Genomic DNA, 23,193 nt, shown 5'->3' on the forward strand with positions numbered 1-23,193 from the left:
TTAAATGTTTTTCTTGTGTATAAAAATAATATTTATACAGTTTTAGGTCCATTATTATTATTTAAATCGTAACGCGAGTAACGAGACAGATTAATTATGAGGTGTTAATTGGCAACATTATTCAAAGTCATGCGTGACCTGACTGGGCACAGTTTTCTGACATAACTGTAGCATCCATTCAAATTGTTATAATAACCATAATTTCTGTATTATGGTGTCAAAAACATGCTTATAAATCATCTTGAAGTTGAAATATTTTCGCCTTCTTTTGAGTTTTTAATAAAATAAACTGCAAATTTTTCATGTTTATTACTCACTTTTTAATACACTTGATTGATCATAATCCACGCTCGGCTATTTCAAGGACGACGTTGCTTTAAAATGCAACAATGTTTTTTTTTCCACGTATGTGAAATGTGTATGCGCTACCTTGATAACAATTAGCTCGTGGAGTATGGAATGTGCATTTTATTTTGATTGAATGAGTGATTATGATGGATAACGGTTTGAAACGGGGTCAAATATCAATCCACCCTTTTGTGGAATCTGTCTATGTCTGTGAAACGATCCGGTCGAAGGTCTGCCGCAAAACTTTATAAAGCACGTATTAAAGATAAAATTATATGACCCATTTTTATTACGACAAATTTATTGACAATTTTTCTCTCCATTTAACTGTTTAAGTTAATCAACTTTTAACTAGGCCTTTCATTGCTAACGGCTCGTGGACAAATTTTTTTTCGTGGAGATTTTTATCGGTATAGTTGGTGTGTGTCTAACAAGCAGTGCACATGAATTCGTTGGACCTAATCGCAGTCTCGTAGAGGTACTTTGAGTTGATTTTCTAAACAAGTTATTAGCTTTGAAATAAAGCTCATAAATTGTGATTAGTATGCAGTTGTGGCTTGTTGATTTATTTAGTAAATGCATGGTAATTGTATCAAGTATCAGTCAAGTATGATTGTTCGAAGCCGATTTGGACTTTAAATCGGGCAAGGAACGGTTTATTTTTGTTTGACAAATGGACAACAACTGTGTGTTGGCTCAAGTGATATGTTGCAATATGGCAAGCAGCTGAAGTTAAGTGAAAAACTAATTTTTCATCTTGAAGCAGTTTCCAATTTCAATTACAAACCGGATCGATAGTGTTAACGCATTCACTTATCTTGACATTTCAATGGATTAACTTCAAACTAACTTTGCGCAGAAAGCATTTGTGAAGAATGACAGTCTCGCAAAATTTTTGTTTCACAAATTTAGTTTTCTTCTATGAGTCTTTTTACAAATGGATACATTTTTATCCAAAAAATTAAAATTTTAACTAATAAGTTCATTTTAGTATTTCATTCTCTAATTGATTTGATCCTCTTTATATTCATTCTTATTCTTAATTTACTTGTCTTTGTTACTTTTAATACCTCTTTCCTCGACTATTTTCTTTTGTGTCACCTTCTATTCTTCTGTACATTTCCTTTTTAGAAACCTTTGTCTTCCGACCAGATGAATATCCACTAAAAAGTGAGCTAATATGGTAGATTTTATAAATTCTCGATCTATATGTCATGTCTTTTTTAGTTTTTTGCTTTTTTAACTTCTTGAGACTTTCAACTTCACGGTTCTTTTTCATAGTCGGAATTCTCATCCGAAGAATAAAAAGTACGTTACATTGTCGTCATTGTTGGGTAAAATATTTTGTCGTACAGCCTTAGTGCTTAGACTTAACTATACTTCTGGTTATTGCTGAAGCTTTGGGCATTGATAGTCTTTACCAAAACGATTTCTTTCATAAAAAGTAATTGGCGCAGAACTTGGCATAACAACGGCAGCCTGATTTGGTATTAGCGTCTAAGGTACTTCATAAATTGGGCGATTTCTTTTTTAAGAGAACATTTCATTTGTGTTTTGAAATGGAAGAACTAAAGCTGCTTACGTCCTGAAAAGAAACATAATTTTTTAATCTTAAGAATAAATAAATTTTTATACTTAACTAATTGCGAGACATTGCGAAACACCAATTCTCCACAGTAAAGTGACAAAAGATTTAAAAATTGAATAAAATATCCGCCAATTCCATTAGTAGTTCCTTCAGAAAACATCAATTTGTAGCTCAATGTAGCATTTCCTCATCACAAATACCGACAATTTGCTCACTAAACTGCAACATTTCCAACATTATTAATTTGTATTTCGTTCAAATAACTTACTGCTGTTAATAAAATCTGCTTGTTACTACATTTGTTTGGAATTGAATGAATGAATGATATATCGAATAACATGCGCATGTATCGTTCGCCACGTTATGCTCAAAAGAGTCCAAGTGTGAGTCAGTAATAATAATATATGATTTATTTTTATTACGCATATTATTAACTAAGATCGAGAGTCACTGATACTACTTACGTGTGAGAGGTTCCGGCTTGCGTGCGTTTTCTCACATCACGTCACAATTCTTGACCGATCCTTTGTTGTGACACAGTTCGATTGAGCCGCATGCGGAATAATGAGATAATTTTCTTTCTTTGCAATTTTTACGGTTTATGCAATATTTCTTTCTCTGGTCGGTCTTTAAATGAAAGAAAAAGAAAAAAATAATTGGAATAATTTGTACAAAAGAAATGACGCTAATTACTTTGCAAAAGAGTGTGGAATAAATAAATAAATGCATTTGAACGTTTTTAAAGTATGTGAAGTCTGTTAAACAATCATCATTAAAAGTCTCAATACAAGACGGTTTTTTTTGTATGCGGAGAAAAATGAAAGTGCATTGTTGTTGCCGAGATTGAGGCAATTGTTGTACTGAAGAAAAAGAGTTTTTCACAATTGGACAAAAATTTTGTTAAACAAAACGATTTTTTTTGTTCATTTGTGAGATAACTTTGCATTTTTGTACAAGAAAAAAAGCTTGACTGATCTATGATGTGTCAATTTTTAAGCAACTTTTTAACTTAAAGAAAAAAATTTTAACAAAAATTAACATTTTTTAAAGAAATTCATGAAAAAATGTCTTTTTTAAAAAAATGCAATAAAAATAAATCGAATATCAGGAAACGACAAAAAATATTTTTTTACATAATTACCTGATTAGTACATCTTCATTTTCAGGTGGCATGTCACCTTTTAGTTGGTGCAATATCGTCGCATTTCATTTCCTCTCTTTTTTTAAGCGGAAACGTTTTTTTTTGCGAAATTTTTCTCATGACCATGCTTGATTTGTGTTAATTTACTTATTTTTTTTTGCTTTCCTCCTCTTTAAATTTAAATTTTAACATCAATCCCATGACAAATGACGATCATGATCTTTATAACGGACCCATTGTTTCGTTTCTCAACATTCGAACTTTTGATGGTCAAATGTCTTAATTTTTTTTCGCCGGGTTTCTCGCCGGTACTTGAAGTTTAATTTTAATGTCACTCTTGGGGCAATGCAATTAAAGTATATCATTGACGACTTTGACGGCATTGATGCCTTTCAATCGAGCAATTGAGATGACACCTATTTCGCAATTTGCTAGCGATGGTCCAATTTTGACAATCTCCTTTGTTAATCGAATTAATTTTTAATTTTTTTTTTGTTAATTTACAGCAAAAAAAAAAAATTAAAAGTCGCTGTTTCGGTCTGATGATAAAGTGAAAACGTGCCCAATCGTATAAATGAATACGGAAATTTTTATTACCTCTATTATTTTTTGTTTTTTTCGTTAAATATTGTATTAAAGCAATAATTGGCAGCAGTTTGTTGTTTATGAGCGTGGTTGTCGTCGTGGACGAATAATTGACGTATAGAAGCACCACAAAAAGAGTAAAGATGAAAAAAAAGAACCGTTTGAGCCATGAGTTTGAGTAGCAATGTAAAGTATCGAGCTAAGTAGTCATTATGTGTTTGTTTGTGTTAAATGGTAGTCAAGTGGTTGGTTAATCGTCGTTCAGAGCATAAAAAGGTCTAGGTCAAGTAAATTGTAATACTTTTTGAACGAGTTTGTTTTTTGTCGCGTCGAGTGTTTTGTGATACATTTTTAAGTGGACTACTGGTAGGTTGCTGGAGAGAACGAAGATGAGGGACAAAAGAGAGTAGTTTAGTAAAAGTTGTTTGTTTTGTCAACTCTACAAATAATTGAAAGGAATTTTTTACGTATACCTAAATATTTGACAAATTGATTGGTTTTTTGGTAGCTTCGTAGATGATAGTATGTTAGTTGAAAATCAAGAAATAATTTTTCCTTAAGCTGGAGTACACTGATGTCAATTAAGGCTTTCATGTTTTTATGAAAGAGTTCTAAGCATTGATAGTTTCACTTCTTGGATATGACAATTCTCGAGAAATTATTAGTGTTTCAGGTAGGAGTTTAAACGGAAAAAGATTATTCAAAATGGAGTCAATTAGGTTCAATGGATAGTTTACCGGACTGTCGAGAGTAAGGTCGTTGGTTCAAGATAGGAACAAAGAAAGAAAGGACAAAGCACATCTATGAAAAATCTCTGATCCAGCAAACTCACTATCACAATGTCTCAGCTCAAAGAAGCGCTCGTGTCTCAAATTTCTTGTCGGTTGATGGCGTATCATTTTGGCTCGGAGCTCAGGACACTTAATGTTCTCACGTAGCAAGTTAAAAGCGAACATTACTTCAGCGAGTGTTCTACGATCTTCCAAAGAGGGCAAGTTTATTGCATGGTAGTTAGGCAAGTGGTATGAAGACTATCCTAGTCCCCGAAGAGTGATTATTAATTGCTTTTGAATTGATTCGATCTTTTGTGCGTCTCGTTTTGTTGAAGGATTCCATATAATGCTCGCATATTTGATAATCGAGCGGACAAGGGAACAGTACATGCATTTTCTTTGTTCGCATCTTTTTCGATTAGGCTTCTATTAGCAAAGCCTTGGCTTTTTTATTCATTTTCTTTTTTATTTTTCCTAAAAAAATACTTTGCTTAGATTTATCAAATAAAATTTAGTTGATCTTGAAGTCTTACCTTAGAAATGTGTTATCATCAAATTGATGCTGATATCTTAAACTTTTTAAGCATTTACCTTTTCATCATTAATACACCAAAAACAAACAACTTACCTTTCTCCATCTCTCAAATTTCCCACCTAAAACAGTAGTTTTTCTCGAACATTTTATCTCATCAAAGAAAGAAACATTTGAACACTTTTTCCATGCTTCTCTTTCGCATTTGTCTTCATCTCAAAAACCACCAACGAAAACTTTCTTGTGCCAAACTAGATGCATATCACGATCACTTACACGAGTAACAGCATTTCTTCCACTTGTTCATTAATATTTGCTAAACTCTTGTCTTTCCCGTTTTTTTTTGTATAAATCGCACCTTTTTGTGTGTTTTTACGTGTATTTTCGCTGCTTGCCTACTGATTTATAAGATACATTTTAAAACTTTATAATTTTATTTATATCGCGACACGCGCGGTCGCACAACTAGACAATGCGCGCTGTGTTAATTGTACAAGCAACTCATAAGATAAGGTCATCTCCCGTCGCAGATTAAAATCGCTTGCATTTTTTTTTGTTTTTATGACAATTTAATGCAACTTTTACACAGTTGGTTGACGCGGAGGAAAGTCCAAAGATATTATATTATGACATCTCGTTGCATTATTTGTCCAATTGTGAAATGTGACCAAAAAACAACTTTTTTTTCACCATTCGACGAGCAGCTGACGATGAACGTGCTGGAAAGATAGAGAGAAAAAAAGTTAAAAGAAAGCTAGAAAATCAAGTTTAAACGGAGATGAAAATGGGAAATATAAGTGATTTATTTTTATGCGACAACGACGACTACGCAACTTCAAAGATAAACGATGAAGATACGGAGAAAGATGCGTTTTTTATTGATACAGGAAGCAAAATAAAAAAAAAACTTTGTAATAGTTATTTATTTATGAGCAATTGCAATCGAATCGTAATCTCCAATTAATTATGGAATCGATGACGTAATCTTCTGATCGTCGCGAAAATTGATTTGTCACAGGTTGAGTCGCGTCATTGAGAAACTGAGCAAAAAAATTGTACAATTGCGACATTCCAAAAAAGTTACACGCAAAACAATAAAAAAATTTTGCTCCAAATTGGGAAACAAAATATTTTTTTTAATGATCTGAACTTTCCTGAGCACTTACGTGGCTTAAGAATCTGTAGTAAGTTAATAAGTAGATCAACAGTTAAAGGCAGGTGGAATTAACAAATTTTGTCTGTTCGTGACTCGCGTGACTTTGATTTGTGACTTGTTTTGTCTCTGTATCATAAAAGTACATCGACAAGATTTTTTATTTTTTTCTGCAGCAAAGTCGCAATAACGAGAGTCAGGTGTCTACAGCTGCGCCTTGTTAAAATTGTTCGTGCATGTTTTAGTCTCTCCAACGAGAAAAAAGCACAAAAACGTGTCGTTATTACGAAAAAAATAAAAACTTAACTTTTATATTACTGAAATCAGTGTCACGCTGATGTAAGATCTAAAGGGCGACCTTTAAGGGTCTTCTCCCTTCGTAAACTTTAATTCGCTCGAGGTGTGCTCGATTTATTTTGGATCAACCAAGAAATTGTAGAAAAAATAAAGCAATTGTGAAATAATTTGCATCAAAAATCAATCAATGTCTTTTTATTAAGTTCACGATGACATGAGACTCATTTTATTACTCAAATCTCATGCTGCACTTTAATTGGAATTCTTCAGATAGCTCATTATGCGCTTACTTATTTTTATTTTATTTATTTTTTTTTGCATAGAGAAAAAAGATTTTGAAAATAAATTTTAAGTAGACAGCAAAATGTCACTCGACTCGTAAAAGACTTCAGTTGCATTTATATGTCAACGTTGAACATGTTGTTATTATTTTATTAGAAGAGGAGCAGTGGTGGGTTTTGTTTTACAGAGGACAAGTGGTTTTTGATTGTTTTTTTTAATAAAAAAAGTGAATGTTTTGAATTTATATAAAAAAGTGAATTGTAAAGAGTTTCGACCTTTAAATGACCTTTTACATCGAACTTTTATCGAAAGTTTATTATTGATTGACTTTCAATTGTTCATTCGGCGAAAAAGTAAAGACTTGTCTTAAAAATAATAAAATAATTAATTTACTGTTATTTTACTTGTTATTTGACCTCCTTTAAAAAAAAAATGAATAAATAAAAGGAAATAAAAAATTTTTAATTTTAATCTTTTAATTTAAAATATTTTTATTTTATTTAAATAATTAAATTAAATATTTTCTTTATTTTTTAAGCCAAAAAAATAAAATAAAAAAATAAAATTTTTTAAATAAACATTAATTTATTTTTTGTTTTAAATTTTTTAAATATAAAATACTTTTATTTGATTAAAATAATCAAAATTTTAATTTTGTAATTTTAAACATCTTTAAATTTTTTTTCTAATTTTTTAAAGTAAATTTGGTCTCAACTTTGAGTTTTTCTAAAATTTATGGATTTCTGAGTTCACTAAATATTTTTAAAATATGTCAGAAAATTTGATAATCTTGAAATTGATAACTAAAAATTACAAATAAAGCAAGTTAAGGTACCCAAAATTACTCAAAATCTCAAATTTCAGCAATTTTTAATTGCCTAAATTATTTTACGGTCTTAATTGCGAATAATTTTCAATAAACTGTAAAAAACATAAATTAGGCATATCATAAAAATCGTTCAAAACTCACCTAATTATCCCCATCATAAAAGGTGTCACAATCCCTCGTTACCCACATCACTGCTTCGCATGCAATTTATTATGAGTTGACTGGCATTGCAAACGCGCGCAAGAATGCGAAAAACGGCAATTTCACAAAAAAAAAAAATAAAAACTACCTGTCGTCTCGTTAACGTTTTCCGTTAATTGGAAAATTCTATTTGCCATGCCTTCATTCCATCATCGTCGTCGTCGTTTGAACTATGTCGTCATCTCCATCGCTTATCTCAGCGCGCATGAAAAACGAGTCATTAAACCGTAAGACACACAAAATTTATTCAATTTGTCATGCAGGAGGAGAAAGTCTTTCACAATTTTGTGTTGTTGTCGTCGCATTATTGGTCTCGCATGTTTTTCTGCCCCTTTTTTCGTAAAACAAGCAATTTTCACGCAAGACACAAAAAGAAGTTGCTTGACCACGAGCACCACTTACTTACGCCAGATTAGCAAACATTTGCTGCTCAGCAGTAATAAAACGTAATAAAATTGCAACAAACAACGCATGGCGATGAAGAAAATAAAAAAAAGTGAAAAGTGAAACCAGTTGATGACAGGTGCCGTGCTCGCTAGCTTGCTCTATGGATTTTGTTATCAGCGCAAGTCGAATACAAACAAAGAATAATTTTTTTTAATGTGAAGAAATTGCACGCACGCGTTTTGTGACAAGCAACTTTGCAATAGTAATTTTCAATTCATCACTTTTTGATTTGAATTACGATTAGCACCAATTTTTTATGGCTGCTACCTTTTTCCACGCTATTTATTAAATGTTCGTGCGTTGGGTTTCTTCATTCTTTTATTTCGCGTCAATCAAAGTGTTTACACTCAGAAAAAATAAAAGTTAAATAAGCGTTATGTCATGCTACTAAATGATGGATAATTTTGATATAAAAAAGTCAGTTTACCTTTTAGAGTAAAAAAGCTTCCTTTTGTATCCGGACAATATAGTCTCAAAGGGTCTTAACGAGACTCTACAAATTTTTATAGGATTTTTTCCAAAATGTTTATATTTTAAAACTTTCAGAATTTCAATTCAGACTGCCCTTTTGTGTGGCGAACTTCAAAACCGTTCAAAACAAAACGAATGATATGAAGACATCTTTTGATCTTCCTGAGCTATACATCAACTACGGATTTAAAATTTGGAGAACATCACACTTTCTTCTACCACCCCCCCTTTTTTTTAGCTCAAAATGTACTAAAAATTACAAAAAAGACCTGAAAATTGACAAAAATGACAGATTTGCCCTTCAGACGACCTTCAGAGGTTTCTAAGAGTCCTCTGGATCTGCCCTTGCACTTTAGGGCGTTCCGATCACATACAAACTATTCTCGATGTAGTTTTCTTCATGAAAACCTTTAATGCAGTACCATCTGCAATTAAACTTGTTCATTCATCTAAACAAGTTTTTAAAAAATCGCTCATCTAACATGACTGCAGGAAAAAAGGGGATCAGATAAACGATTAATGATGACCATTTGAAGACAAGGGAGACTGGGTCGTGCCCTGGTTTTATCCCCTGAGTAGACTCAGAAAAAACCCAGTTGGAAATGTAGGCCTTTTTTTAATCCCTGAGGTACTAAAAAGCCCCTATAGTAATTTCTTAAAAGATTTCAGGGGCTAAAAAATGCCTTCATTTCCCACTGGGTTCTTTTCTGAGTCTACTCAGGGGATAAAAACCAGGGCACGACCCAGTCTCCCTTGTCTATCAATCTTCATCATGAACCCAGTGGTCATCTGATCCTTTTTTCTGCATCCCTTGATATAAGCTCTTGAAAAAGCCCTTAAACTGAAGTATGACTCTCATAAATCACCAGATTTCATCGTTTCATCCAAAAAACAATATGGAATGAGATTTTTTGATGGTTTTGTATTGGTTAGGCCTAAACTAGTCCAAAAAACCTAAATTCAAAATTCTAGAATGAGCTTGTGAGATTTTTTAAATTTTTCAGTGCATTTGGGTATATTCAAGTACCTCTCTGACATACCCAATCTCACTAAAAATGCATAGAAACATTGAAGTTCATTTTAGAATTTTTAATTAAGGTTTTTCAACTCCTTTAGGTCTAACTAACACGAAATCATCGGAAAATCTCATGCCATATTTTTGATAAAATGATGAAATCGAGATCATCGTACCTTGGAGATTTATACGTTGACCAGCTATACTCTTCTGAAACTTAACAGATTTGATCTATCGCTTGTGGTTTTACCTTCGAAAGTCATTAGTCGTGCTAAATTACCTCTAATATTTTTTTCTAAGAGTATTTTTTTTTTAAATTTCGCAACGAATTCTGAATCCGATTATACGTTGCACGGTGACAAAATTACTCGATACGCACATCATCAATCACACGCTATTAACAGCATTCCACGTCTCTCTTTGCAATAAAAAAAGTTTTTTTTCCGCCACTTGAATATTCATAGACAGTTGTCAACATTTTTCTTCAACATCTTGATACGAAAAATTATTATTATTGCAATATCACTTGTATAAAATATGTAAACGCTTGTTCGCTTTGTAAAATAATGATAATTTCACTTTTTATTGTATTTTATTATATTGTCGTCGTCGTCGCGTTACGTGTCATGTAAAATGTATCAGATGCAATCCGAGAGTGCAATAAAAATTCATATTCTGCGTCAATTATCGTGGCATTCCACATCAAATCAGAGAAAAAGTCATACGTGAGATGACCGTTGATCACTTTTATGTAATACTTAATAAAAATCGTTGGGTTTTCTTAAAATTCAACGAAATCGTGAGTCAATTGTTCTTTTTTTTTACATTTTCGTTGAAGACTTTCTCGATCACTTTGACAGTTTTCTTTGCTCAATGACTGGAATAAGTGCTTCCTCCTCATCGTCGTCGTTGCTATTTGATATTCACAAAGACACTTGAAAAAAAAAGAAATTTTTTTTAGTCAATCAAACAGTTTTTCAGTCGAGAGGTGAAATTGTGTGTGAAATCGATAGTTTGACGTGATTTTTCTCCACTCGCAGCTTATGGCTCAAGAAATCACCAACATTAAACAAGACGTTAATTTATTATGAGAGTTTTAACGGGCGACAATGATCGGCGTTTACACAGCGAGAAAATAGCGTAAATTGAGTCATTAATAACATGTCATCATGCATTGTGGGTAATTTATATGCAAAAATGATGCACTTGCGGTTAAAATGATAGCGGGGCAATGTTTAAAGTGATAATGGAGATGTATATGTGTTAAAGGTACGACAAAAATATAAAGTGCAGCGGCAATGAATGGTAATTTGGTGCTTAAGGGAATTAAGTTTAATTTATGGTATGAGGGGATTTTATGTGAAGTGTGAATGAAAAATTAAAGTGCGTGAACTAAATGGTGAGAAATTTACATAAAAATTGAAGTCATATCTCATTTTTTAAGAGGCTTGTAAATTTTTCTTGAGCTTTGAAGGATTTTCTTGGATTTTAATTTTTGAGATCTGATACTAAATTTTTTTGTTAAAAATTTAAAAAAATGTCGAAACAATTTTTTTTTGCTTGGTTTGGATCAATTGAAAAAGATTTAATTATTTTTTTTTCTTTGACTCGTGGGGCGGTAAATCCGCTACTGCCTGCTGTTTCTTGTCACTTTTCCTCTAAATTTGGTCTTTTTAAATACTCCGTTAATTGACCAGTCAATTCGCCATCCATTTGTAGCTTTTTTGCCATAAAAGCACTTTTATTTTTTCTCATTTTCAATTCATTTATCATATCAATTTTTATTATATTTTTATAGATTAATTAATAGTTGGTTGGCAAAGATTTTGATCTAAAAATATTGATATTTATGCGAAAAACGAGTTCTCGGAGCGGACGTCGTCTGGATAATTGGCGTGTGCAAAACCGCTCTTTCCATTAAAGAAATTGCGAAAATGCCTTTTGAAAAATCAAGTTTTTCACACAATGTTTCAAACATTGTTCAGTGCAATTGCACATCGCGAGCTTGTTATGATTTTTTTTATTTTTAAATATTTACAACAAAGTTCATTCTGTTTTCACACCACGCCAAACATAACTCGCATGTCTTTGCTTTTATGGACACGTCAGAGTTATGATGACGAAAGCCACTTATGATTTTTAAATACAATGCAGTAAAAAAAAGTGCAAGTGCATTGCGAATTCTGTTAATTAATAAATAGCAAGTTTTTTCTCTGTGCATTTTGATCTAGTTAACATGCGTATCTATATGGAAAATGTTACCCAGGGGCTTTATAATAATAATTATAAAAATATGTATAGACATTGAGGTACGTAAAATGTGAAGGAAATTAGCATAATGAACGAGCCAGAACATGCGTCTGGTTTGTGGTGAGGAAATATGTGTGTGCATAGTTGTTTTTTGTATCGAAATAATTTTTTGTTATTATTTTTCAATTAATTTTAATGAAATATAAATATATGAGAATTAGGTAAAACTTAACTTGGATCGCGTTACATTTATTGGTTTGGTGGTTTTTTTCTGTGCAGACTAGTTGCGTGAAGTATTGGTTTTGAATTTTAATGCGTTTCTGAAAAAAAATGTGACGTTAAATGATATCGTGACGGTCTGTATGTCACATAGGTCAAACTACAATATAAGATAGAAGAAACTGTTTGTATTCTAAAAAGAATATCACTTTGTTATAAAAACTTATGGAAGTCTTAGTCAATGGTAGACTCTAAGAAATAAGTTGAGACGGTAATATCCGAGTTGTTTTAGAATCTAGATATCTATGTTCTTATAATTTTTAGTTGATGTACCTTTTATCTAACTTGAGACAATGCTTAGTTATTTTAATTTATTGTGAGAGGTTCCTTGGTCGACCTTAACGTTAACTAGCTTTTAGCTTATTCGATAGAACGTTATTCGATAGTTTTCCATTACTACCAGCAAATCCTCAAATGAAATTATTCTGTCAAATTCCGTTTCTAACGTAAATTTTAGAGACGAATACTTAGTTTTATTAATGAAATTTATTCTTTATCGTCATCAAGCGAAAACATCATCCACGTATTGAATCCAAAGTTTAGGGAACAATCTTTCAGCTTTTAAGTAGTCTTGTGCATTTTACTCATTGATTCAAGCATGAAGGTACTCTTAAGGCTAATGATATCTATCTCTTACTTGCAAGAATAAACTTTTACACTGTGCCTTTCATTGGATGAAACATTATGAAATTATAATACTTGTTATCCTTAGTTAGGTTTTTTGTTAAGTCCTTGTTTGCTTACATGATGCTTTGTAAAGGCTCAATTCAATAGTACCCACAGCGAATCCATTCACCGACCACATACAAAACTAAAGTATAAAGTAAATTTATGAAATGAAAAACTTAAATTTAAAATAGTAACATAGTCTAAATAATAAAAAGTGCTTACCTTCTGTGACAATTACATATAAATACGCTTAAGCTGTTGTATCCTCTAAAAAGGCTTTAGATTTATTTGGTTCAAAATTTATTTTTTTGTGTGAGCGTTGATTTACCTGCAATTCCATAACAATAATTAAAATCTCATATCCAACCTAAGAAAAAAATAATTAAAAAAAACATTTAAAACAAAATTAATAAATATGGCGTTACATGATTGATGTGTGTCATTTAAATATCTAACGACCTAATAGCTCAGCTCCGCGTTAGTTTCGTCGCTGTTAAACAATTTTCTGCAAAATTTTTGTCTCAAGGGCTTCTTTGTTGAGTGAAATCATGTAAAATTACACGGAAACACTTCACACGATCATGTAACAACAAACACTTTACTATCGTGAAAAAGGTCCACGCTGCAGGTGCTTAACACCCTTTAATTATGATCTCAAATAATACATCTGTATAATACCAAAAAGAAAAAGCTTCCGCATAATTGTGTTGATACAATTTCTATAAAATAATAATCGTAATAAACAACAACAAAAGAAAAAAAAAAGTCATCATAACACATGTTTCGTGCGCTAGCAAAACAAGCTAGAAGAAATACGTACCAGCAGGGCGTTACTCAACATTAATTACAAAGCAAAGCGAATGCATATCATGTCAGTCAGTCGGTGCTAATCAAATATTATAGAGTATTCCGTATAAGTGCCCTTTGTGTTTGCTACGAAAATTGTTCAACAACTTTTTTTTTTATTCATGCAACAATCGAAAGAATGGTTGGTGTTACTTTTGTTGTTGCGCTTCGTCTAAAGACTTTTGTTTTAATTTCTGGAAACGCCTTTTAATTTTTTTTCCTTCTAAGGTCTCAGCTCTCATAAATCAGCAAAATCCAAACAACACGAGCCAAAATTTATTGTCTTACTCCCTTTGTTGTTGTTACATAGAGGCTTAAAAGGTTTTCATTAATTGAATAATAAATTTAATACAACTTCAATCATCGAGTAAGTTTCTTACCGAATGACTTGCAAATCAATCACGAGTCAAACTGCTGCGTAAAAGGAACCCTCCAAGCCATTTCTCATTCAGTATCTGCAAAAAAAATTGAGACATTTTTATTTTTTTCGAATATTTTTCAATTAAAGAATTTTTTTTCTTACAAAGTCATGTCTGACATAACCTAAATATTTCATGCAAATTCATGATATTTTAAGGCTTTTAACAAGGGGCACAACACACACAATCGTAAAAGCGAATGAATCACGACTTATCGCTCTTTCCCTACGTTGCGACGCGGCGCGCTGCTGGAACGATGCAAAATTCAGGCATGAAACCTATAAATATATCAAAAAAGAATGCAAGTCAATGTACTTTTGTTGTTGTCGTTTATTATTATTTAAATTTTTGTGTTTAAAAATGGTAAAAAAATGAAATAATAATAACAAATATTACAACATAATTCAGCATTAAAGAGACAATTTTAGCGGCATTTTAAGTGATTTAGGTGAACAATATATGTATTCAAATTTCGCTTTTTTTAATCGCAGACATTACAGCATTACTTACAGAAACTTGATTGTTCTCGTTTTTTTTTATTTCTTCGTTATGTTTATTGTATTGAAAGTGTCAGAATTAGGTAGCGGTGACCTAGTTGCGGAGAACGCGTTGCGAGTGATTGAAGTGAATACAAATAAGACCTTATCATGAGAAAATATTCATTTCTCGAGATTTTTGTCGGAATGCATTTTGTAAAAATAAAAGTGAAAAATTCGTTTTTTAAAAAATTTTGTATAATTTAATTTTTTAATATTTTTTAATTTATTTTTAAATTAATTTTATTATTTTATTTAAAAAATTAAATTAAAAGTTGTAAAAAAAAGTAATTTTAATTTAAATTTAAATAAATTTATTTTACAAAAAAAAAATATTTTCGTAATATTTGAATTAAAAATTACTTAATAAATTTTAAAAATTAGTTTAAAAAATTTAAATATAGTTTTAAAAAATTTAATTTCTGAGTGAAAATTGTATAAAAAATTTTTATAAATTATAATAAAAATTTCGATTGAAATTTTTTAATATTAACTTATAAAATTTATTAAATTAAATATTAGATTAATTAAATTAAAGTTTAATAAATCTATAATTAATAAATTTTATAATTTAATTTAAAATTAAATATTTAATCAAATATTTATAAAGTAATTTATTAATAAAAATTTTTTTTATTAATAATAAGTTTAAATTGATTTAATGAATAAAATAAAAATTCATTTAAATTTTAATTAAAGAACAATAAATTTGAAATTTATTTAATTTTCATCAATATAAATTTGTTTTAAATTCAAAAATTTTTTAAATTAAAAAATTTAAATTTTTCAAAATAAATTTTATTAAAAAATTTAAATTTTTAAAAATTAATTAAATTAAAATTTTTAAATTCAAAATTTAATTTAAAATAATCATTTTTAGCTTAAAATATTTTTTTTATACAAAATACCGGAAAATACGCTTATTTGTCAATTTCCCTTCCTTTTACTTTTCTTTACAATCTCGCATGCAATAAATATTTTTTTCTCTAAATCTCACGAGATTCAATCAATCATTCAAACGCAGTCCACATTTAAGCGAAAAAAAACTAAACATGCAGAATAAAATTTTAATTAATTACGCGAGCAACTTTACTCAAGTTTGCTCGTTTTCATGAATGAAAATCGCGTAATTTCTCAAAGTACAGAAAAATTCTTCCCTTTTTCAACTTAACATCATTTTTTTCCTTCAATTACCAATACGTGACTTCTTGTTTATAAAAAAAAATTAAAAAGCTTTGACAAGCGAAAGAAAAACTAACAAAAAAATCCACGGACAAAATTAATAAAATTCCCATACGTGTCGCATGTGCTGCTGCGCGACATTAATTAGCGTGATCCAAACGTCGATCGTACAATAAATCATAAATTTTCATGCAGATTTCAAAGAGTCAACATGCCATTAACCATTTAAATTATTTTTTATTTTTATTAAATTCGAGATCGAGAAAAAAACTTTTTGTGATTTCTTTCGTCACGTGTTTTTGCCGGCGCGCAATTCAAGCTGATTAAAAGTGCCATAAATGGTCATTTGAGGCTGCTTACGCGTTCAACATGTGTCTTCGTTTCAATTTTTTTAATTGATTTATTTTAGCGGTGATAAAATAGTCTCAGGTCTAGTTTGAGTCATTTACTTGTTTTTGCAAAAAAATAAAAAAAAAACATTTTTTTAAAATAATAATAAAGGTGTGGACTCACTTTGTATTACATGTTATGGCATGGTGCTGTACAAAATAACGTAATAAAATATAATAATAAATATAATAATTTCAACCTTCAATATATCGTTCGCAACACAAGTAAAAACAACGTTGAAAAATTAAAATAATAATAATAAATGGACATGAGCGAAAATTTTTTAATGGACATTTTTTTCTCTCCCTCGCTGTTCGTTCATGCTCAATACCTTTTTTATGTGCAACTCAATTACTTGCGTGTTTGTTTTGTAGTTTTTTTGTGTTTTTTCGTGAAATCCATAAACAACATCGGCAAAAGTAACAAAATAGCTTAACTTGACTAATTTTGTTTATTTATGTACAGAAAACGTTGATTTATAACATTAATTTTGATTATTATTGCTATTTTTTGCGGCAAGTTTGCAATCTGCACCTCATTGTGTGTTAACATAGTACACGAAAAAAAAAGTTGGAATATTTTTGTAACATTGAAGTCATTTGTATGCAAGGGACGGTGTTGATGTTTACATTTAATTTTTTTCAAACTGGGTTTTAATAGAATTTTTATGAGAGATTTAGAGAAATACGTAAAATCGAGAAATTTTTAGGTTTAATTTTTTCTTTTCTTATTGATTCCTAAAATAATAAAAATATTTAAAAAGATAAATAAATTTACAAAAATAATTAAAATATGTTTAAAAAATAATTATTACTGAAATAATAAAAATTAAACCTTTTTTAAAAACGGAATTTGTGATCACCGAATTCACAGAATTTGGAAAACTAAAATTTGTCTCAAAATTAATTTAAATAAATTAAAAAATAATAAAATTTTTATTCTCAAATAAAAATATTTCTTCTATCAAAAAACAATAAAAAATAAATAAATAAAATAAAATAAAATAAAATAAAAAAATAATAATAAAAATAAATAAAAAATAATTTTGTTAATTTTTTTCAGATTTTTTTTTTTCAATTAAAATCAAATTAATTCAATAATTAATAATTAAATTAAATTAATTTTTATGGCATAAATTCAAAAACTTCGAGACTTGCTTTTTTTAATCGAAAAAATAAAATAAAAAAAAGTTTAAAATATTAACCTAATTTTAAAATATTTAATTATTAATTAATTATTAATTTAAAATTTTTTAAAATATTAAATTCTATGAAATAATTTTTTTTTTAAGTTTTAAAAATTAAATTAATTATTAGGTATTTTTAAAAGAATTAATCATTATTTTTTTTAATTTTAAACAATTTAATATAAATTAAATTAAATAAATTAATTTTTAAATAATTTAATATTTTATCTTAATATTTTATTTTAATAAACTTTAAAAAAATTCTTATTTATATCAAAAAAAATCTTTCCTCTTGATTCGATCCGTCTTAAGCTATTTAAAACCAAAAACTTATTTTTCTTCTTCAAATCCAAGTTTTAATACTTTTTTTTTTAATCAAAATTTAATTTCAACGAAATTCCGCACAAAATGGGTTGTCTTCATTTCTTACGTCACCAAAAATTTGTACCCAAAAAAAATCATTTTTAATCACCCAAAAACAGCTGTTTATATTTTGTCTCACGATCACGAGTCATCTTTGCAAGACATTAACCCAGTAAAGTAATCATCTTCTTTAAAAATTCATCTAAATGAATCATCTCACGGGTGGGTTTTTTTCCGTCGTCGCTATAAAACTGCAATTTCGCAAACAAAAAAAAATACTCAAATTAGGTCACATTAAACACGAAAAAAAACAAACAAACAAAGACATGTAGGATCCTTATCGGCAAAACTAATCATCCGAAACTACTTACAGCATCGCGTTGTTGCCGTTCATTCAATATTCATTCAAACAATCCGAGTCAAGTAGACGAAAAATAAATTCAATTCATAAATTTAATTTATTTAAAAATGAATAAAATCTAATCTGATCGAATAAATGCTCAAAGTTTGAATGTTATTTTAGGTAATTAAGTGTGCAACAAGCTCCGACATTAATAGAATTAAATTTATAATAAGCAGCTGTGATTTATGATTCCATTCCAAATTATTTAAAAAAAAAGTAATATTTTTATTGAGTGATCACCACTTTTAAATCAGCAAACCAAAAATTGTTGTTACACAATAAATTTAAGGCACATGCTTAAAAAAGGTAACAGTCGGCATAAAATACGGGGCTTTAATAAGTTTTTGGTTTATGGGGCCTTTAAAAATATGATTGATAGTCATTTTTTTGTAATTATTGCAAATATTTTGTTGAGTAATTGCTTTTCTTTTCATTAATTTTTTTCATAACGTAAAATTTCCATTTAAAGAAACTGAAATTTGCATTGGGTCAAATTTTTAAAATATGCATTGGGTCAAAAATTTTGAATGTGCATTCGGTCAATTATATTAAAATGTTAACTGGGGCAAAAATTTTAAATGTGCCTTAGGTAAAAGTTCTTTAATATGCATTGGGGCAGTCATATCAAAATGTCAACTGGGGCAAAAATTTTAAATGTGTTTTAGGGCAAATATTTTAAAATGCCAACTGGGGTAAAAATGCTAAATGTCCTTTAGTGTGCTTTGAGTCACAATCTTTAAATATTCATTGGGTCCAAAATCTTGAATGCGCCTTGGGGAAATATTATATAGAATGTCTACTGGGGCAAATTTCGAACGTAAAATACTTTAAAAATTTAAAATATGCACTGGGACGAAAAATCAAGTTGTATAATGGGCTATTTTTGTGACCAAAAATCGATTCGGTAAATGGGAAGTTGTACGTAATTTTCAACCAGACGTCTCCATGAACCTCCAAACTCTAATTATTCGCAACAAAAACTCCATAAATTCCGCCTGTCTCATTTAATGTCCACTTCAATTCTTTTCAAAATATTTTTTAATTTTAATTCTATGCATTAATTTTTTTACAACGATATAATAATAACCTCCACTTGAGACTTGCGATAATTGTTTTTGACACCTAGCATGCATTTTTCAAAAAAAAAAATTGTGTGTGAAGTTGTTATTAATGAACGTAACGCCCAAAATATGTAGCAAAAAATATAAAAATAATAAATTGAATCGTTAAAATTCTCACACACTTTTTTAGAATGGAATCATATTTTATGCTATTTTAATGTTTATTTTTTTTACTTTGTTAGAATTTACGACAAATACGGTCAACGACAATTAATTGTTTTATTTTAACTTTATTGGACGTTTTTTCTCTATTTTTTTTTAAAGTGTGAGAAAAAAATGTTTTTGTTTTATTTTTGCAGGTCAGTAGGGAAATAAAAATGCATGAACTGCCAAAAATAAAAAAAAAAAAATAAAATTAATGGAAAATGTCATGTTAAATAATGCCCGAAATTTGACGTTAAATGTGTGGTGATTGGTCCCGTGAGGCTTTTAATGAGTGATATTTTGACCGATAGCGTGACGATTAATTGACGGACTTAAATGTGTCTTGTCGAGTTGATAAGTGGTCTTAAGTTTTTAATTAAAATCCGATTAAAATGTTTTTAAGAGATTAAATTAATCAGACCATGCGACAAAAACCTTGAAGTGCTAAATTCTGTGAATTATGCTAGAAGCAAAATTAAAGGTCAGAAATTTAAACTTGAAATTTTTAATTTATTTTTTTTTGCTTCTGAATTATAGTGATAATAAATCGTTTGAATGAGCGAAAAATTATTTTTTAATTACTTTTTACAATTTTTTACCATATCTCAAAATATTATAGGATAAAAAAAGGACAACTGAAAAAAATATTGAATTTAAGATGAAAGTATCATTTATAAAAAATTTCAAAAACTGAAAATTGCAGTTTTAAAAAGTATATTTTCTCTCAATTTAATTAAATTTAATTATTTTAAAATTTTGAGGAAAATTCTAGTAATTTTTTCTATTTTTAAAAATATGTTTAAAAAATTTTGTTCGTTTTTTTAAATAAATAAATAATAAAAATAAATAAATTAAATAAAAAAATAAAATATAAAAATGAAAATGAAAATAAAAATAAAAATAAAAATAAAAATAAAAATAAAAATAAAAATAAAAATAAAAATAAAAATAAAAATAAAAATAAAAATAAAAATAAAAATAAAAATAAAAATAAAAATAAAAATAAAAATAAAAATAAAAATAAAAATAAAAATAAAAATAAAAATAAAAATAAAAATAAAAATAAAAATAAAAATAAAAATAAAAATAAAAATAAAAATAAAAATAAAAATAAAAATAAAAATAAAAATAAAAATAAAAATAAAAATAAAAATAAAAATAAAAATAAAAATAAAAATAAAAATAAAAATAAAAATAAAAATAAAAATAAAAATAAAAATAAAAATAAAAATAAAATAAAAACAAAAATAAATTATTTAAATAAATAAATGTTGATTTTAATTTTTAAGATTTTTTAATTCCTCTAATTTTTAATTCCTCTTTACTTTAGAAATGAAAATAATTAATTATTTTTTAAAATTAATTAGTTAAAATTAAAATTAATTAAAATATTAGTATTTTTTTGATAAATTTAATATATTGAAACGTTTTTTTTCTTAAAATATCTTAAAATAAAAATAAAATAAAATAAATTACTAATTTTAATTCTTTGGAAAAAGTTCATTCTAAAAAAAAAATTCACAAAGAAGTCATTAACCTTTTAAAGTGACTCATAGAAAAAAAAAAATCAAAAATTTAAAATCAAACCTCACAAGAGACTTCTGGACCAACTCCTGCGTTCTTTGTTGTCTCACAAGCCAATAAAGAAATAATCATAAAAAACTGTATCAAACAATACCGAAAGTGATCTAGTTTTTATCGCGCGGCATTTCTTTCTCATTATTTTAATCCACACAGCTATAAAATTATCCAACCGAGCGCTAGTTAAAATTTATGCGTCTTTGATACGACGCGTCTGTTGATAGAAGTAAACCGCGAGTGTCTCGTAAAAAAACACACACACTTTGCCTTTTGTGCAAAATTATTATCATTATTATTTTATAATGTGTGGGAATTATGTATGTAAATTAGTGTTTGTACAACACACGGCACTTATTATTCGTATCATAATTTAGAGTAAAGAAAATTATTGTTCGAATACGAGCATAAAACGGTCGTGAAGAGAGAAAAACAAAAACAAAAGTGACTAAATGCGTGTAAAAAAGTAGGCCAACAAAGAATAACTACTGGTTGTTATTTTGCATGCGCGCGAGTGTGTTGTTGTGTAAAATTGTTAACTTTATGCCAATTTCATTGTTTTTTCTTGCTTTTCTCTTATTTAATAACGATTTTTAATGAAATTTCTTCTCATTTCAGATCCCAAACTAGATCAATCGACGGCGTCATCGTGGTGGCGACCCGCCGTTGGAACACCAAATCTCTTCTCAGCGACACACGGTGTCGTCCAAACACACCCAGCCTTAGGTAGTAGTATTCCACATGCCGCTAGTCCATCGCCAGCGACGTCGTTGCGTGGCTCGCTGAGTGTCACGCCACGTCCTGGCACTCTGACGCCCGGCGGCAAATCGCCTTTCCGTCACTTGGACTACTCCAGTAGTGCGACAGCGGAACTCCGACGAAACCCAAGTTTATCGGCTCCGGATGAGTGCGCACGTGCCTGCCGCGAAGGCGAACCACCAAGAATCTGCTATTACCATTTCACACTTGAGTTCTACACCGTTTTGGGAGCGTAAGTTGTCTTGTTTCCTCATTTTTTTCGTGATAAATTTGCAAAAAAGTAAATATCCGGCACGAAAAAAAGTAAAAGTTATCAATTCATTGAACATTTTAATCGTCGCGTAAATGTCCCTTTGTTGGTTGAGACACAAAAGACACCCAAGATTAACTTTACTTTGGCACTTTATATAACTGAACAACTGATTATTTCGCAACAACCTTCAATTAGTCAAGATCACAATCTAAAATTATTCACTTTCTTGTGTATGTTAATCGAACGCACAGCTAGCCAGCCATTCAAATTATGCGCATGAATGATTCTAGATTTTTAAATTTTTTCCTTCGCTCTTTGTTGGTGGTGTTTTTAACAACAAGGTGTCGATTGCGAAACACTTTAGGCCGGTACAAGAGCAGGAAATATTTTTTTGATTTTATAAACTTCTAAAATCTTGGGATCCGAAAATTTTCCAGGAATCGTTTTTTTGTATGAAATATATTTTATTAACTGAATAACTATTAAATGTTTCAACTTCCTTTTATACTCCAGCCATAGTAATCATTATAGTTATAGTAATGTTCAGAGGTTCCTTAAACTTTCTTTCAGAATTTTTTTTTTCTAAAATGACAAAAATAAAATTATATTAAAAATTTTCTATTAAAGTTTATATTTTTCGATTTTTTTTATTTTTTTTTAGGATTTCTAAAGATTTTTTTTAATAAATAGAAATATTTTCAAAAAATTTTAAAAATTCATTGGAAAAATAAATTTTTTTCAAATTTTAAGGAAAGTCTTTGTTTAAATTAGTTAGGCCATTAAATTTAATTATTTCACTTTTTTTTTGCCGAATATTTTCAAAAAATTTTTAAAATTCATTGGAAAAAAAAATTTTTTTTTTTTTAAATTTTAAGGAAAGTCTTTGTTTAAATTAGTTAAGAAGTGCAAATAAAATTAAAAATTTCTTACCTTTTTATTTTTTACTTTCTTACTCAAAAAAATAATAAATTTTTTTTTTCATTCCTTCTGAAAAATACATTTGAAATTTAAATTTAATTTTTAAGAAGTGCAAATAAAATTTTTTTTTTCCTTTTTATTTTTTAATTTTTAAAAATAAATTTTTTTTTTAATTTTTAGGAAAATTTTTATATTTTTTAATCTTTTTAAATAAATTTTTTAAATTTTTAATTAA

General features: G+C 28.7%; 1 protein-coding gene across 1 annotated transcript in view; it reads left to right on the forward strand.

Annotated features, from left to right (window-relative positions):
* LOC134828838 (uncharacterized) overlaps positions 1–23,193 on the forward strand; it is a 34,639-nt gene that overhangs the window by 1,091 nt on the left and 10,355 nt on the right. The window contains exon 5 of the mRNA XM_063841825.1: positions 21,647–22,019. Within this exon, the coding sequence (XP_063697895.1) occupies positions 21,647–22,019 (373 nt within the window). The remainder of the gene's footprint in view (positions 1–21,646; positions 22,020–23,193) is intronic.

This window comes from Culicoides brevitarsis, chromosome 2, assembly GCF_036172545.1.
Source record: "Culicoides brevitarsis isolate CSIRO-B50_1 chromosome 2, AGI_CSIRO_Cbre_v1, whole genome shotgun sequence".
NCBI lineage: Eukaryota > Metazoa > Arthropoda > Insecta > Diptera > Ceratopogonidae > Culicoides > Culicoides brevitarsis.